This window comes from Lathamus discolor, chromosome 1 (genome assembly GCF_037157495.1).
Source record: "Lathamus discolor isolate bLatDis1 chromosome 1, bLatDis1.hap1, whole genome shotgun sequence".
NCBI lineage: Eukaryota > Metazoa > Chordata > Aves > Psittaciformes > Psittacidae > Lathamus > Lathamus discolor.
Genome location: NC_088884.1, coordinates 35,954,587 through 35,969,269, shown reverse-complemented (window position 1 = coordinate 35,969,269; position 14,683 = coordinate 35,954,587). Strand labels below are relative to the sequence as shown.

Genomic DNA, 14,683 nt, shown 5'->3' with positions numbered 1-14,683 from the left:
CTTTGGGCCAGTTTCATCACTTGGGCTAGCAGTCTCTCCTACAGTTTCTCAGACCAGTGACTTTACATCTCCCAAAGGGAGTGTATGAAATACCTGCTACCACATAATGTGGCACGTGTGGAACAGTAAAAAATCCCACCGTTTCTTGGGATGCGTGTTGTGTGCATTGTTCTGAATCCTGCTTTGGCTAGACCACCAAAGTTAAGTTAAAAAGCAATATAGGAAATACTGTGTGCTGCAGAAAGCTCTCATTTGCTTTCTGTCAGGGATGTTCAGTCTTAAAGAGGACTAAAATCTTGTTTTGCCAGCAGAAACAAGCTGCAAATCAGGAGCCATCATTTGGGATTTGGGATCATGCACTGGTGAACATCTCAATTTTGCAGCCAGTGTTGTGTTCCTGGGACTGGGGCATTCCTATTTGGTTCCCTTAAGTGTCAGTTCACTCTTAATTAATTGAGCAGCAAAAGATTAATGGAAATGGATAGTGATTAATTTCTCCATTCACATGTTGCCAACGATTGTATTCCCAGCTTTCTCCTGCGCCTCTGGCGAGTACCTGGAGATGAAGAACCAGGCGTGCAGCAAATGTGCAGAGGGGACCTACTCGCTGGGCAGTGGGATCAAGTTTGACGAGTGGGATGAGCTGCCAACAGGATTCTCCAACGTGGCGACATTCATGGACACGGCGATTGGCTCGGCAGAGAATAAAGCTGACAGCTGCAACAAGTAAGAAGTGCTGTTAGCATCTGGGTGAGGCAGCCGTGGGTAAACCTGAGTCAGCTCAGCAGCACAAAACCAACTTAATGACTTATCTAAGGTCTCTGGAGGGTAACAAGCTCTACTGATGGCAAACAAATGGCTAGGAACTGAAATCTGTATCCCTCTCTTTGCTGTCATCATGATCGGCTTGGGCTCATCAGCAGCTAGTGAGTCTAAGACCAGCCTGGAGCAGCTCTCGTTTGTAGCTGGAGAGCACCAGGGTCATAGTATAGTAAATGTGGCTAAAAGACAATTTCACAGCCTATTCAGAGACCCATGGTGGTTGCTGAAGGCTGTTTCTGAGTATAATTGAGAGTATATTGAACCTGTGGGTAATAAACCTTTCATATGTTGGTTGGGTCCTACATTTCTAGTACTATATTTTCCATGCTTTGTTTTAATGAAAAGTATTATATTTACATGAAAAACAAATGGGACTCCAGTAATAAAGTTATATATTCACTGCTGTTAGCTATTGTAGGATTCTGGCTTCTTTATTGAGTAATAGAAAAAAGTATATTATGTATATATAAAATATATAAAATATATCTATATAAGTATATTAAGTACAAGAAAAGTCTCCTAAACATCTGTGATCTCAGCTGAGGCTCATTTTGTTTATGTTCATCAGCTCTTCATGGACACCTCGAGGGAACTACATAGAGTCGAACAGGGATGATTGTACAGTTTCTCTCATCTACGCTGTGCACCTGAAGAAATCGGGTTCTGTCTTCTTCGAATACCAGTATATTGACAACAACATCTTCTTTGAGTTTTTTGTAAGACCCTTTACATGGCGAATCCAACCTATCTACCATGCACTGGGATTTTTCCATTAGGGATCATGACTGTCCCTGTTAGTCCAGCCTTTTACAAGGTAGCTGTTGGTGATAGAAGCATCAGTTTGAAAGTCTTTGACTTGAGATGCCTTTGAAGGGCCCTGACATTCAAAAAGACTTCTTCTAAGGTAGACTTCCAGAACCTGAGGTTCTCCAAGGCATGAGTATGTAGAAACCTTTAGCTTTAGTTTTAAGTCAATTTGGGTCACAGCAATTAAGATGAAAAGAGGAGAAGAGACAAAAGTATGATCCTCAAAAACAAACAAACAAAATCCAGAAACAACAATTCTCCAAAGAAATTTAGGAGTAAAAATTCAGAGGATTTTCAGTAGGAATTAGGCTCTAAGGATGTGTCTTTGCTGTGAGATGGAGGGGCTGGGCATCATTACCTCTGAAATGGGAACAACCTGTCCAGGCTTACACCATGCTCTACCCAAGTTACTAAACCAGTCTGATCAGCAGTGACTGGAATGGGAAAGGCAGCCCTGCTCTGCCTGGGTGGGTGGTCTGGTAGGGATCCAGGGAGCTGGAGTGTTCCCACCACCAGGCTCTGCATCGTGCATAGATGCCCCATGTTAGGAGATGCTTTGGAAGGTTCTGCCAACACCTGCATTGCTTTCCTTGGCGTGGTGTATCTACCACTTGGGACAGAAAAAAACATAATGGGGGTGCAACTCAGAGCAGGAGATGACTGCGAATTTTCAGTCTGCTCTGTTACTGCCTCTGTATCTGTCTGGTGAGCTCTGGTTTTCATCTGGAAAACATAGCTTATGGTACCTCACAGGAGTGAGAAGCCTTAGCTGGTGTTGGTTAATATTTCTTGAAGCCTGGTGATGGCGCAAAGTATCCCTATCCTTAGTAGAGATGGGAAAGGAAGACAAAAATAACCTGTTGGAGGCACCCTCTTGCTGCTGCATCAGCGCAATAGTCTGCTGTTGCACTATGATAAAGACAGTGCAGGCCATATTATTTAGCCATTTCAGGTTAGACTATCCTGTCTTCTTCATGGGGAGAAAGCAGCAAATATATTTTCTTCTGTCAGATGAATGTACCGGGATTCTGAATCCTAGCTCCAGTTGCTTGACTGACTGATCTGCTCCTGCAGTGAGCAATTATTGCTTCTCTGAGCACTGGCTTTGAAATTGGCTTTTTGGTTATTATTTTTATCCATATCCCACTCATCCACCTCCTTAAATTTATCATTCCTTGTTCAAGAAGCAGTGAGTGGTGCAGTCCTTATAGAAATGCCCATGTAAATAATTCCAAGTCAGCCGCAGTATTTCAAGGAGTTTCCTGAAAATACTGAGGTTTGTTTTATGGTTAAATAAACCATATTTAACACTCCTCTAAAAGTCCATTTTTTTTTTCTCCAACATGTCTTTGTGCTTAAATATATTTAACAGTGACTCTAGCTCTGGATAGTGGCATTTCCATGGCAGTGGCTTGCTGGGAAATGACAAAGTCTTTGGGCTGTCGAGGCGCAAGTGGCTGCACTGCTGATGTAAGGTTAGAGAGGAGATGTCCTCAAACTGGGAAGCAAGTGTGGATGCTTCTTGTTAGATATTGCTTCTGCAGCCTGCCCTTCCCAGGCTCTTTTTGCATACTGAAGCCCTTTACACCTTATAAAAAGAGATTATATATCTTATCTTGTTTCTGCAGATGGGAACTGCAGCACAAAGGTGCTGGAGCTCAGACTGTGCAAGATAATTAGGGATCTATCTTGTACTTAGGTGCTTCTTCTCACCTCTTTTCCTCAGTGCTGTTGATATAGGTGGGAATTAAGTGCACAGATGCTTTGGAGGATGTGGGGTTATGTGACTTTTTTCAGACTTGACATGGAACAACTTTGAGGAGGATGCTTGACCCCAGGTCTTCTGAAAGTGTTGAACTGGCCTTTCTCCCTGGTTGGAATAAAGCTGAGTAATTGAACTTGTCCTCAAAGGGACTTGATACTGCTTATTCAGAGATGACAGTTTTGAGATGAAAGAAGTGAACCACTGTGAGGACATTCACCTACTGAGCTGTGCTGGACCTGGGTAAGGGTCAGTCAGCCTCACATTTCTGCCAGGGCAGACTCCCCATGGCATATTGACTCCCCCTTGATAAGGTCAATCTCATCCCTAGTGAGGTCAGGTGGTAGGGAACCAAAGACATAGCAGATACTGACTGCAGAGAAAGCATTTGTCTTCCAGCTTTGGCCCATCCACTTCTACCTCCCTATAACTTAGAAGCCCATGGTGTCCAGATTTTGGAGATCTGGGTCTTGGTGGGCTCAGGAGAAGAAGGCAGCCAAACAAGGTACTCAGCATCCAAGTCTGACCAAATGCCAAGAAAATAAGGCTGAGATCTTATCCTCTTGCTCTTCTTTCCATCTACATCAGAAGTGGTCACTGGAGGCATTGTTAAGCTGCTATCAGGTTTTGAAAGTTGGGGTGGGGTTTTTTTATTGCCACAAGTAAGGTAGCTCTGTCCTATATAAGTAGACAAGAGGAACAAAGCTAAATCTTATCATTCCCAGCCAGCAGTCATTATGCTGATAGGGATACGCACCTGATTGTGGTCATTGATCTTGTGTTTTTAACAGATACAAAATGACCAGTGCAAAGAGATGGAGTCCACAGCAGACAAATGGGTGAAGCTTACAGACAACGGGGAATGGGGCTCTCATTCTGTAAGTGAGCAAAAAGTTCCTTCATGAAGCCTTTTTCCAGTACTAAATGTCTTTGATCTCTTCTGAGCAGATAGCAAACCAGGACCAGACACTGTGAATGCATTTGAAGAAGAACAGCTTTCTTAGTACTGAGGGCAAAGCCACCGAGATCTCTAAGGGGCTGCTCCCAAAGCAAATGATATAGATGCAAGACTTTATATTGATTTCCCTGGGCTTTAAATCAAGTGCTTTATGAGGTTAAATAGATTTATGCAAATCCACATGCCAGAGTCACTCTGCATGATTGTAATTGAAATCTTCTACAACAGTTGTTTGCTCCTGAGAACACAAATTACTCTGTTGCTCAGCAGAGCGGTGTGTGTATGTGAAGGCAGATAAGATGGGCATTTTTCTCTCAAGTGTGTGTAGAATAGCTGGACTGCACCCAGCTTGTGCTCCGTGGTGGATTACTGGGCTGGAAAGCAAGCTGGCAGCACCAGGGTGGCTGCTGCAGCTCTGATATGAGCATGTCTACATTGGGAGCAGCAGCACTTTGGCTGGCCTGTGACCCAGCTGGCTGAGTTTGCTTGGTGCACACCAACTCATTAGCTCATGGTGATGCCTGGCTTCCACTGCACTATCATACCCTAATTCCCAAAGCCAGCCAAAGGTGACATTGTGCCAGAAGAAAAATGCTCTTTGTGGGTATAGACAGCAGCCTGGTCTCTGTTTGCCATGGTCTACTTATCCTCCTGCAAAAGAAACCATATTCCATAGCCAGCTCCGGTTGTCAGTGCCTGTTGGCTCAGTTGCAAACCCATGAGAGTCACATCAGGAAGCAGGAGAGCTGGGTGAGAAGAGGTGAGTGGCACGGGTTGAGAGATAGATTCAAGGCTGGGGCATCAACGTTGGTGAGCTGAGAGGTGTAACGTTGTCTGCATGGGAGATGGTGCCATCTGGTATCATCATCTGGGATGTGCTACTGGCTGTGAGGGTTGCTTGGGTGCCTGGATGAGATATAGACGCATGACCTAGGTGAGATGCATGTTCTGACTCTCCTCAAGGCTTTTTTCTGCACTGCAAATCATGTCATGGCAACTTCTCTGAGCCCAGTTTTCCAGCTACTTCAGCCCCAGCTTTCAGTGTGTTGGTCCTGCTCACCAGAGCTGATATTGGGTGTCTCTATACCACACAATGAGATGTTTGGTTCAATTTGATCCCAGTTCTGCTGTTACCTGTGGTAACCCAGCCCCCATGGATAGTAGCTGTTTGGGGAGTGGAAGTTGCAACACGCTATATTTCCACTTTGCTGATTTTTTGGACTGTATTACGAGTGAACAAAACCTGTGGTCCTGCCAGGCCTGATGTAAATCTCATTATCCTGAACCCTTATGCTAGAACAGTTTATCCCTCTTCTTGTGTGAAAACACAGCACCTTCAGGCCGGTATCACTGTGTTGGCAGTAGGCATCTTGTACTGGTCTAGTAGATATGGCACAGCTCTGCAGGCCAGGCAGGGTCTTGGTGAACCTGCTTCTTACAGTGAGTAGAGTGATACTGAGGTAACAGAAGTCAGTTGAAGCCAATGGGCAGCAGCAGTGCTGCTGGAAGAAGTGGTCCTACCTTCTTCCTGACCCTTATCCCAGCCATGGTGCCACCAACCCACCACCCTTCCTGTGTCAGCACAGGAGTCATGCAGCCGCTTGCTGAATCACGCTATCAAGACAAGTAGGTCAAGGCAGTTGGAAACTGAGTTGTTCTCTGCATCTTATGTGCTGTTCAGGGTCAGAAGTGAGCAGGAGGGATGGGGCTGCTGCTGGGGGCATTCGTGGTTTGTGCCTGGCTGACTGATTATGATGCTGTGCTGTTAGATGCAGGCAGACCTTTATTTATAAAGCTTATAAACTGGAATTTTGAACTTTGGGTCGTGTTGGTTTTCTTTATAAAGGTGTATCTCAAGGCTTTAAAAACAAACTGATTGGCTGTACCTGAACATAAAGCTAGAGATTAAAGCTCCTGAGTGCCAGGGGTAGCTGGATAAAAGCAGGAACAGCTTTTTCCCAGTTCTGCCCACAGCAAGGTCAGAAACAGCTCTTGGTGTTTTTCCACAAAACTGGGGTGTGGAGAAGCTCCTTTATAAAGCACACGTTCACACTCCTCAGTGTCTCTGCAGCACCTGCCTAGCTGTCTTCCCATTACTTCCTGACTCACTAAGCATCTTAGAAAAAGCCAGGGTTGCTGCTAGGATGCAAGAAATCTGAGTAATGGAAGTAAGAAATAAAACAGCTTCTTGGTGAGGGGATGTCTGCTAACTGCCGTGGGTGTTGTTGCAGGTAACTCTGAAATCGGGTAGCAATATATTATACTGGAGAACAACAGGGATTCTCATGGGGTCCAAAGTAGTAAAACCAGTTCTGGTGAAAAACATCACGATTGAAGGTAAGTGATATTTGCCTTTAAGGTCTTATCTTGTTCTTTCATCACAGTGTTTGCTAAATACTGTTTCTACTGGAGTGCCTACAGTACCTGAGTGGCTTTTTTTAACCCCCTTGTCCTCTCTCTCATCCTCTGAAGTGTAGAAAAAAGAACAGCAAAACTTCAGTGTCAGGTGTAAGACTAGAAGATAATTTAACTGGTAAACGGTGCCTTCTACTGGAGAAGCCTGGTTTAACAAATAAAGAGAGGAAAACGAATACACCAGTTTTCTTTAGTATAGAAAAAACATGCCTTTGGTAAGCCTCTCAACAGTGACATATGGCTATATAAAAATATGTCATACCAGTGACAGTTAAATTACTATTTAAAGAATTTAATTAATCTGGGTTTGCTCTTTTGGTCCCGTGTGTAATCAAAGTTGGGAATGTCATATAAGGTTCTTACATGGGTCGGGCTTGCATTGAGGAGCAAAGAGCAAAGACCTGCATTATGAGTCAGCAAAGCCAAAGTGTCTAAAGGGAGTCGTGAAAGTCTGTGATTCTGAAGCTGTGTTATGCAGCTGGCTCGCTTTCCTCCATAAACAGGTGGGCAGTAGTTACAGAGCATACTCTTATTTCAGTGCTTTACCTGTAATTTATCTTACAGGAGTTGCATATACATCTGAATGCTTTGCATGCAAGCCTGGTACCTTCAGTGACAAACCAGGTTCATCTGGCTGCCAGGTGTGTCCGAGAAACACTTATTCTGAGAAAGGAGCTAAAGAATGCACCAAGTGTAAAGAAGAAATGTATTATGCAGGTACATAAATCAGATGGGTTAAGCAAAACCAGGAGAACATCTTAAGGTCCTTTCCAGCCTTAACTGTCCTATGATTCTATGATTCTATGTGCTGTTTCCATGTGCAGAGTGAGAATGCTTTCATCCAACAATCAGGTTTAGTCTCCAGTTGGCAAAGGGCAAAAGTAGAAGGCACAAATATACATAATGGGCCACAACCTATCTTGGCTAAACTAATCTCACTGATGTGAAGGGATAGAGAGCTTTATGACCTTGAGCGGAACAGGTCTTCTGCAGGATAATAATAGTCGTGCTGTGCCCTCTCGTGGTAATCCGTGGTAAACCGTGTTATCGGTTGGCAATGACCTGAATTGGCTTCACCGCTGCCTTCACACTTCTCATGTTTCGAGGGATCTCCTTTCCAGACCCTTTCCTGGCTTGTCCCTGCCTCCTGAGTGGTTGGAAGATGTGGCAATCTAGTTGAAAATTCTAGTCCCCAAAGTCCTCTACATTCCCAGCTGTGGGTAGCTGCTGATCACCAAATAACACGGACATAATCTATTCATGGTCAAAATGTCTTTAGTTTTTTTTCCTTGTAGCTGTTTCATGAGAAAGGCTCTGAAGAATCAGTTGCTGACTCAGATTATGGCAAGTGCTTGGGGACCTGTGCCTGTGCTCAACATGGGAGTGGAAATGCTGCAAAAATAGCTGGGGCAAGGAAAAATTGGGCCAGTTTTGTAAGGAAGTCTCTAATGGTTTAAAATGGTTTTGTTCCTTATCAAGTGAGAACGTATTTCTATGCTTGACAAACAATGCAATTTACTGGTAGAAGGTGAAGGGGTGGAGTGAGGGTTTGGGTGAGTCCCTGGTTATACCAAATCAATGAATTTCAGTGTGACAGCACAAGCTCAGCTAGTATGTTCCCCGCTTACCCACTTCAGTTCAGGGAAAGGTTCATGTGGACTCCATTGAGTAATATCCCTTTCCTCATCCTTTCCTTTTAGATGAGGGATCCAGTGCGTGTATAGAACGTCCTCCATGCACAAACAAAGACTTTTTCCAGATCCATACTCCATGTGATAAGGAAGGAAAAGTAAGTAGAAGGCATGATCCTATTTTTAAGCTCATTGAGCTGTGGTCTCTTGATTTGAAAGCAAGGCAGGGTTTCTAGGAAACTCTTTCACAACTGATTTCTCAGTTTTGCTTCCAGCATTGAATCTCTCTGAGGCTTTGGGCTTGTCCTTTAGCTGCCTTCTCTGCATTATTTATTTGTCTGTAAGAATCTGCCTGTCATGGGTCTGCTTAAGGGATCCGCTGTTGTGAAATGCTAAGCTCCTTGCATTTGTGATTAATTTAAGTGGGTCACTGATGCTACCTCCACACTCATAAAAAGCCAGTGTTAGGGCACAGGGGGAAGCACTGTCTCAGAATAAACCCTATAGTTTAGTGGTTAGTAAGCTTTCCTGGCATATGTGTCACAGGCTTGTGACAACTTGCCCTGTGCCAGCAATGCCCAGGCATGATTCAGGTGCTACTGTGGCACAAGAGCATTGGACATGATTATTACCTGTTTCAGGTGGAAGAGTGTTTGGCTGCAGCGTTATGATGAGTATCATGTCCCTTAGTTTTAGCATCAAAGAAATAATGGTATATACATAGCCTGGGGGTATTTGTGTGCAGCAGCAGAGCTTAGCTGCTAGTAACGTGCTTGCCTCATGGGATGCCTTGAAACATCTGGACTTTCAGTAGATTGTTTCATCTAGAGATCTTGGATCCACTGGGTCTCTCATAGAGGAACCTGCTGGTGGAGCAGCCTGGCTTTGGAGCTCTCCTGCCCTTTGTCCCAGCAGCCAAGTGGGAATTTTAGTGTGATTTGAAGAAGGAACTCCTACTTACTGGGATATGGAGCCCACAGAAGTGTGGACATATACTTGAGACTCTTTTCTTCCCTTTCCCGTCTCTCTTAGATCTGGATGGGGTGGCAAGTAGTCAGAAACCATAGCCCGTGTAGGTTGCTTGCCTAGTATTTGCTGTCAAGATGGAGTATTTTGGAGTCTCCTGGTCAGACAGTTCATGTGCTTTAATAACGAAGCATCAGTGAGTTTAGCCCCAGAGCTGGCAGGCTGTACATCCTGGTCTTGACTCACTGATTCTTGCTCTGTTAATTGCCTGTAATTAGCAGCAATGTTCAATGCTACACCCCCAGGTAATGCTTTAATTGCAGCCCCCTGCGGATTTCCCTGTCACTGCTCTGTGCAATTCAAGGCCTCCTGGCACTGAAAAGGCTCCTACTGTTGACCCTCTTCTTTCCTCCTCCGTGGCCTTTCCCTTAGAGATGGGCATCATCAGAACACAAAGTGGGTCTTTCTGCAGGCACCCTTTATCTTCCACTCACAGCAACATACGCTATGAACACACAGGTACTGGTTGGGGTTTCAGGACTGCTTTCACCATTTAGGGCTCTGCACCTCTGGAAAGTGGTCCAGGTTTCCTGTACTCGCCAGCCATCTCTCCACATAATGCAGCTCAGTGAGAGGCCCTGACTCTGCAGCTCATCTTCAGGCAAATAGTGGCCACAAAGCACAAACCTGAAGGCCTATTGATCCATAGCTCACTAAAATTAGTCAAGTTTTTCACTGGACATAAGATTGCTGTCTCCTTCCTGCTGCCCCACTCCATATATAGAAGGGGCCTCAGGAGATTCAGGCTCTTGACTCCTGTTGGCTTTATTTGACCTACTGCATTGAAAATCTCAGTCTTAGAAACCCTCACTTGTGTGGCTATGGGCACTCTCTGACCATTTCCTCTCTGCTCAGATGCAGTAGGATTGCTTTAACATGTATAGCGTGTCTGGGCTCTGGGCAACCACACAGGTGCTTCGTCAGCTCTTGGGCCTTTTTACTTGAAGTGATGTGCACCCTTATGCAGCTGAAGCATTTCTGGAGCAATACTCCAGAAAATCCTCTAAGTGTCCAGGAACAGCATGGTCTGTGAAGGGCAGAAGTCACTCTGACAGCAGGAGCAGTCCCACGGTACCTGATCAAAGCAGACCCACATTCAGCCAAGGTTGCCCCCAGACAAGTCCATAGTAATGAAGCTTGACCAATGTCAAGCTGGGACATCAAGCCCATGGGTCAGTTAGGACGTGGGTCAACCAAGGTACGTGACCTGGCACAGGCATGGTTGCAACACAGTGCAATCAGGGACAAAGGGTGAGAGCCTCTGCTTAGTTGCAGCTCCAGGTTGCTGGGGGCAGAGCCTGCACTGAGGCGCCTTTCAACTTTTCTTCAAGCAGTTTCAAAGTTGATCAATACCTCCTGAAGAGCTCTGTGTTATCAGAGGGCTAACCTTGAGCGCAAGCGCTTCATGCCCAGCATGGCAGGGACATGTGCTCAGGGCCCTGTATCAGATTCATAAGGTCAAATCTCCTCTCCAAGTTCTGTACCTTTGCCTCTGGCCTCAAGGATCCCTGTCTGCACTGCTGAGACCAAAGGGTAGAAGATTCCAGAGCAGGAGTTCTACCAGGTTAAAGTCCAGCCAGTTGGGTTTCTCAGCTCTGGAACTCATCTTGTTTTTATCTTAAGCTATTAAAAGCTTTCAGGGATAAACCCAAAATCAGATGAAATTTTGAACTCAACTTTACAGGTGATACCTCTCACCTAAGACAGAAAACTTATCTCCTCAGACAAAGATAATGACAGAGAGGTGACAGTGTTATGCATAGTAACGCTGAGGACTGGCTCATGTAAGTGTTCATAAACTGCTCCTTATGTGTTGTGGAGGTACTGGAGCAGGGTTGGGAGAGCTCCCATGTGGTTTTGGCCTTTCCTCAGTAGTGAAAATGGCTGGAGAAAAATTGAGAACTTGTCAAAGAACACTTCAGTATGGAGAAAAAAATGCAAAACTTGTGTTCTCTGCTAAAAGGTTCATTCCCAACAAAGGGATTTTAGAATGCAGAAGTTATATTTTGGGTTCCTATGGATAAAATACAGAGTTTTTTTTATGCAGATATTAGAATTATTTATCTGACATTCCTCAGAAATATTTTCATGGGAAATTCCAAAAGATAAATAGGAATGAAGAGTAGTAATTGTTTAAAGCTTCACATTTTTGCTTTGCTTTTAAGGTCTGATATCGTGGGTGCACCCTGGATGTACAAAGTCTGGTTTTGGCCTAAAACACTGGGAATACCCTAATTTTATTTACAATGGGGATCTTGATTGGCTCGTCTTGTCCTCAAGCTTCATAGCACACTGTCTGAGCTCAGTGTTTTCTCCTTCTAGACTCAGATCATGTACAAATGGATTGAACCCAAGATCTGCAGAGAGGATCTCCCCGATGCACTGACCCTCCCTCCTTCCGGAGAGAGGAAGGATTGTCCACCCTGCAATCCTGGCTTTTACAACAATGCCTCATCTTCCTGTACTCCTTGCCCACCAGGCACATTTTCAGATGGGACACAGGGTAGGATCCCAAAAAAACCTTGCTTGTGTCCCCCAAATCAGTTGTTTGCTTGCATGTGACTTAGTTTAATGACACAGCATCATAAGCCAGAGTTCATTTTGCGTAAAATACTCATTAAATAACATTGGAGAGAGGGAGCTGGATATCTGTCTTTACTCTGAAGACCATTCCTATCAGGGGTTGCTGCTCTAAGATGACCTGCTGTGCTTTGAATGCATTTCTCGGCTGATACAAACATCCTGAGGGTTATTTTAAGGCATTCTGAGAAGGGAATCAGAACTTTTACAGTCAGTAATTCTTCCTCACTCATTCTTCTGTCCATGCCAAGTTCTTCTCTGTAAAACCTCATTTTAAGCACTGTCACATGAGCACCCTGCCAGCATTGTCTAGCCTAAACTCTGGCTTGTTGATTCTGAGATGTATTTGCCCAGTGGCCACCTACAGTATTTTGCGTGAGCTCTCGTTTACCAGTATGATCAAACCTGCAGCTGAAGCTGTTAAAAGGGAAGTGTTGCTTAGGGGATCAGTTGCAGATCACTTACCACAAAGATATGATGCACAGTTTATAAAATGCTGGTCTTGTTTCTACTCTTCTGGTGCTAATAAGTCTTTGACTATTTAATTATAAAAGAATTTATTATTTTCTTTGCTTACTACTTGCACCAGAGAGTAACGAAGTGATATCTGTGTTCTTTAAACGTCTTTTGAGATGTGCTTTGGCTGTGTGACTTTCTTTTTCTGACCCTTTCTCCTGTAGAGTGCAAAGCCTGTCCTGCTGGGACTGAACCAGCTCTTGGGTTTGAGTACAAGTGGTGGAACATCCTGCCGGGCAACATGAAGACGTCTTGCTTTAATGTTGGCAACTCAAAGTGCGATGGGATGAATGGTGAGCCAAACTCCCTGTGTTGTTATGTGCCTTTCTTCTGCACTGATAGTGTTGCAGTGGAGCACCCATCAAAATGGGTATGCTTTTTGTTGTGCAAGTCACAAAACACAGTTGCCCCCCATTTCTCTAATTGCACCGAGATTAAAACTTCCCGTAGGAAGCAATGTCCCATTATCACAAAGAAACAAAAAATCTCTTTTATACCAGAAGAGGGCAGAAGCTGCAGCCTACGTGAAGTCCCCTCAGCTAAAGACCTAGCCTACTACAGACTTTGATGCACCTGAATATCCCCATTGAAAAAGCCTTACAGCTATTTGACTTCTCTCTAGTTTATCTCCTTTTATGCTTTTTGGTAGCTGTGCCCATTGAAGTCATACATGATTCTTCTGGAAAACTTGATTAAAGTCTGTGGTTTTGTTTGTTCAGCTCTCAAAGCTTTCTCTCTGCACATGTGCTAAAATAGCAGCAGAGAGCAGTTACCGCTCGCTGGTGAGAAGAATCCCATTCAGGACTTCTCTGAAGGATTTTCCTCAGGCTGATCCGCCTTCTCAGGCTGTTGTAGCTCAAGCTTTCTATTATGTGTGTTGAGTAGAGGAGCAACTGCAGTATATGCTTAATGTTTAACACATAGATTCATTGGTTCATCTGTTTTAAGGCTGAAAGAGATCAGATGGATTATCCTCTTTGAGCTGCACAGCACAGGTCAGGGAATTTCAATTGCTTTGCTGATTTCAAGGTGATTATTTGCCTATAAAATCAGCAGTTCATACAATTGGTAAAACTTAATTCAAAAGCATTATTATACTGCATTATAGTTTATAGCAGACATCTTTAAAATGTACAAAAGTACTGAATTGCTTAAAAAAGTCTGATAACAGAGAAATCTTTTTGCCATATGACCCAGAAACCTTCCATTTCTTGATTATTTTTTCTTATGTCCTGTGAAGGTTGGGAGGTGGCTGGTGATCACATCCAGAGTGGGGCAGGAGGCTCTGACAATGACTATCTTATCTTGAACCTGCACATCCCAGGATTTAAGTAAGGAACAGGACTTTTTGTTTTCATCTATTTCTCATTTATCTCTGTCTCTTACACCTATTTCACATTACCCCTGGAATGTACTGCGTTTTCCATTGTGGAGTGCAGTGACCTCCTGAATGAAAGGCAAGAGGAAACTTGGATTTTATTCCTGTGTCCCTTGGTTTTAGCAGTGTTTGCTTCAGTCTGAGATGCCAGCCGGCTGGCTATCTGAAAACTAAGAAAAGATATTCCTACCCCTGTGTTTCTACATTATCCCAAAGTAATGACCTAAACTTGGCATGAGGTGTACACTGGTGCCTGCCCTGAAGGTATTCTACATAAACCCAAGTTATTCTGCACTGTGGCTCTGGGAAGCCTCCACTGTTTGTGCTCCCCTTGGAGCCACTGGAAAGATGCAGGAAAACAGGACATCCCACCTCTCCTGCACCCTCATACAGGATAAACCAGCTGCCTGAGGTGTTAGTGTGTCTTTGTCAAGAGTGAACTTAGACTCCTAGCTCAGACCAGGTGCCAAATGCTAAGACAGGTAAAGGATGACAAAATGAACCTCACCCTTGCTTTGCCAAATCTCAGCTGATGGTGGTTGTTACTTCTTACACCCAATGAGTAAACACTGCTTTTTATGTTACAGTATGAACAAACTGCAGTTAAAAGAGAAGCAAGAAACATATCCATGGAAAAGCTCAGCATGTCCCAGTTTACTGTTTACTGTTTACTGTTTAGTGCTTTCAGGGGAGCACCCTGAATACTTCTGGTTTGCATGAAACTCCTGAAAGTGTCTCCCACCAATGGAGAGTGGACAAGAGGGAATGGCTTTAAACTGACAGAGGGG

At 44.2% G+C, this 14,683-nt stretch overlaps 1 protein-coding gene across 1 annotated transcript in view; it reads left to right on the top strand.

Annotated features, from left to right (window-relative positions):
* Nucleotides 1–14,683, top strand: part of ELAPOR2 (endosome-lysosome associated apoptosis and autophagy regulator family member 2) — a 101,880-nt gene that overhangs the window by 64,408 nt on the left and 22,789 nt on the right. Inside the window, exons 3-11 of the mRNA XM_065667316.1 lie at nucleotides 531–726; nucleotides 1,391–1,538; nucleotides 4,183–4,269; nucleotides 6,581–6,686; nucleotides 7,329–7,481; nucleotides 8,465–8,553; nucleotides 11,744–11,924; nucleotides 12,682–12,810; nucleotides 13,758–13,848. Coding sequence (XP_065523388.1) covers nucleotides 531–726; nucleotides 1,391–1,538; nucleotides 4,183–4,269; nucleotides 6,581–6,686; nucleotides 7,329–7,481; nucleotides 8,465–8,553; nucleotides 11,744–11,924; nucleotides 12,682–12,810; nucleotides 13,758–13,848 — 1,180 coding nt within the window. The remainder of the gene's footprint in view (nucleotides 1–530; nucleotides 727–1,390; nucleotides 1,539–4,182; nucleotides 4,270–6,580; nucleotides 6,687–7,328; nucleotides 7,482–8,464; nucleotides 8,554–11,743; nucleotides 11,925–12,681; nucleotides 12,811–13,757; nucleotides 13,849–14,683) is intronic.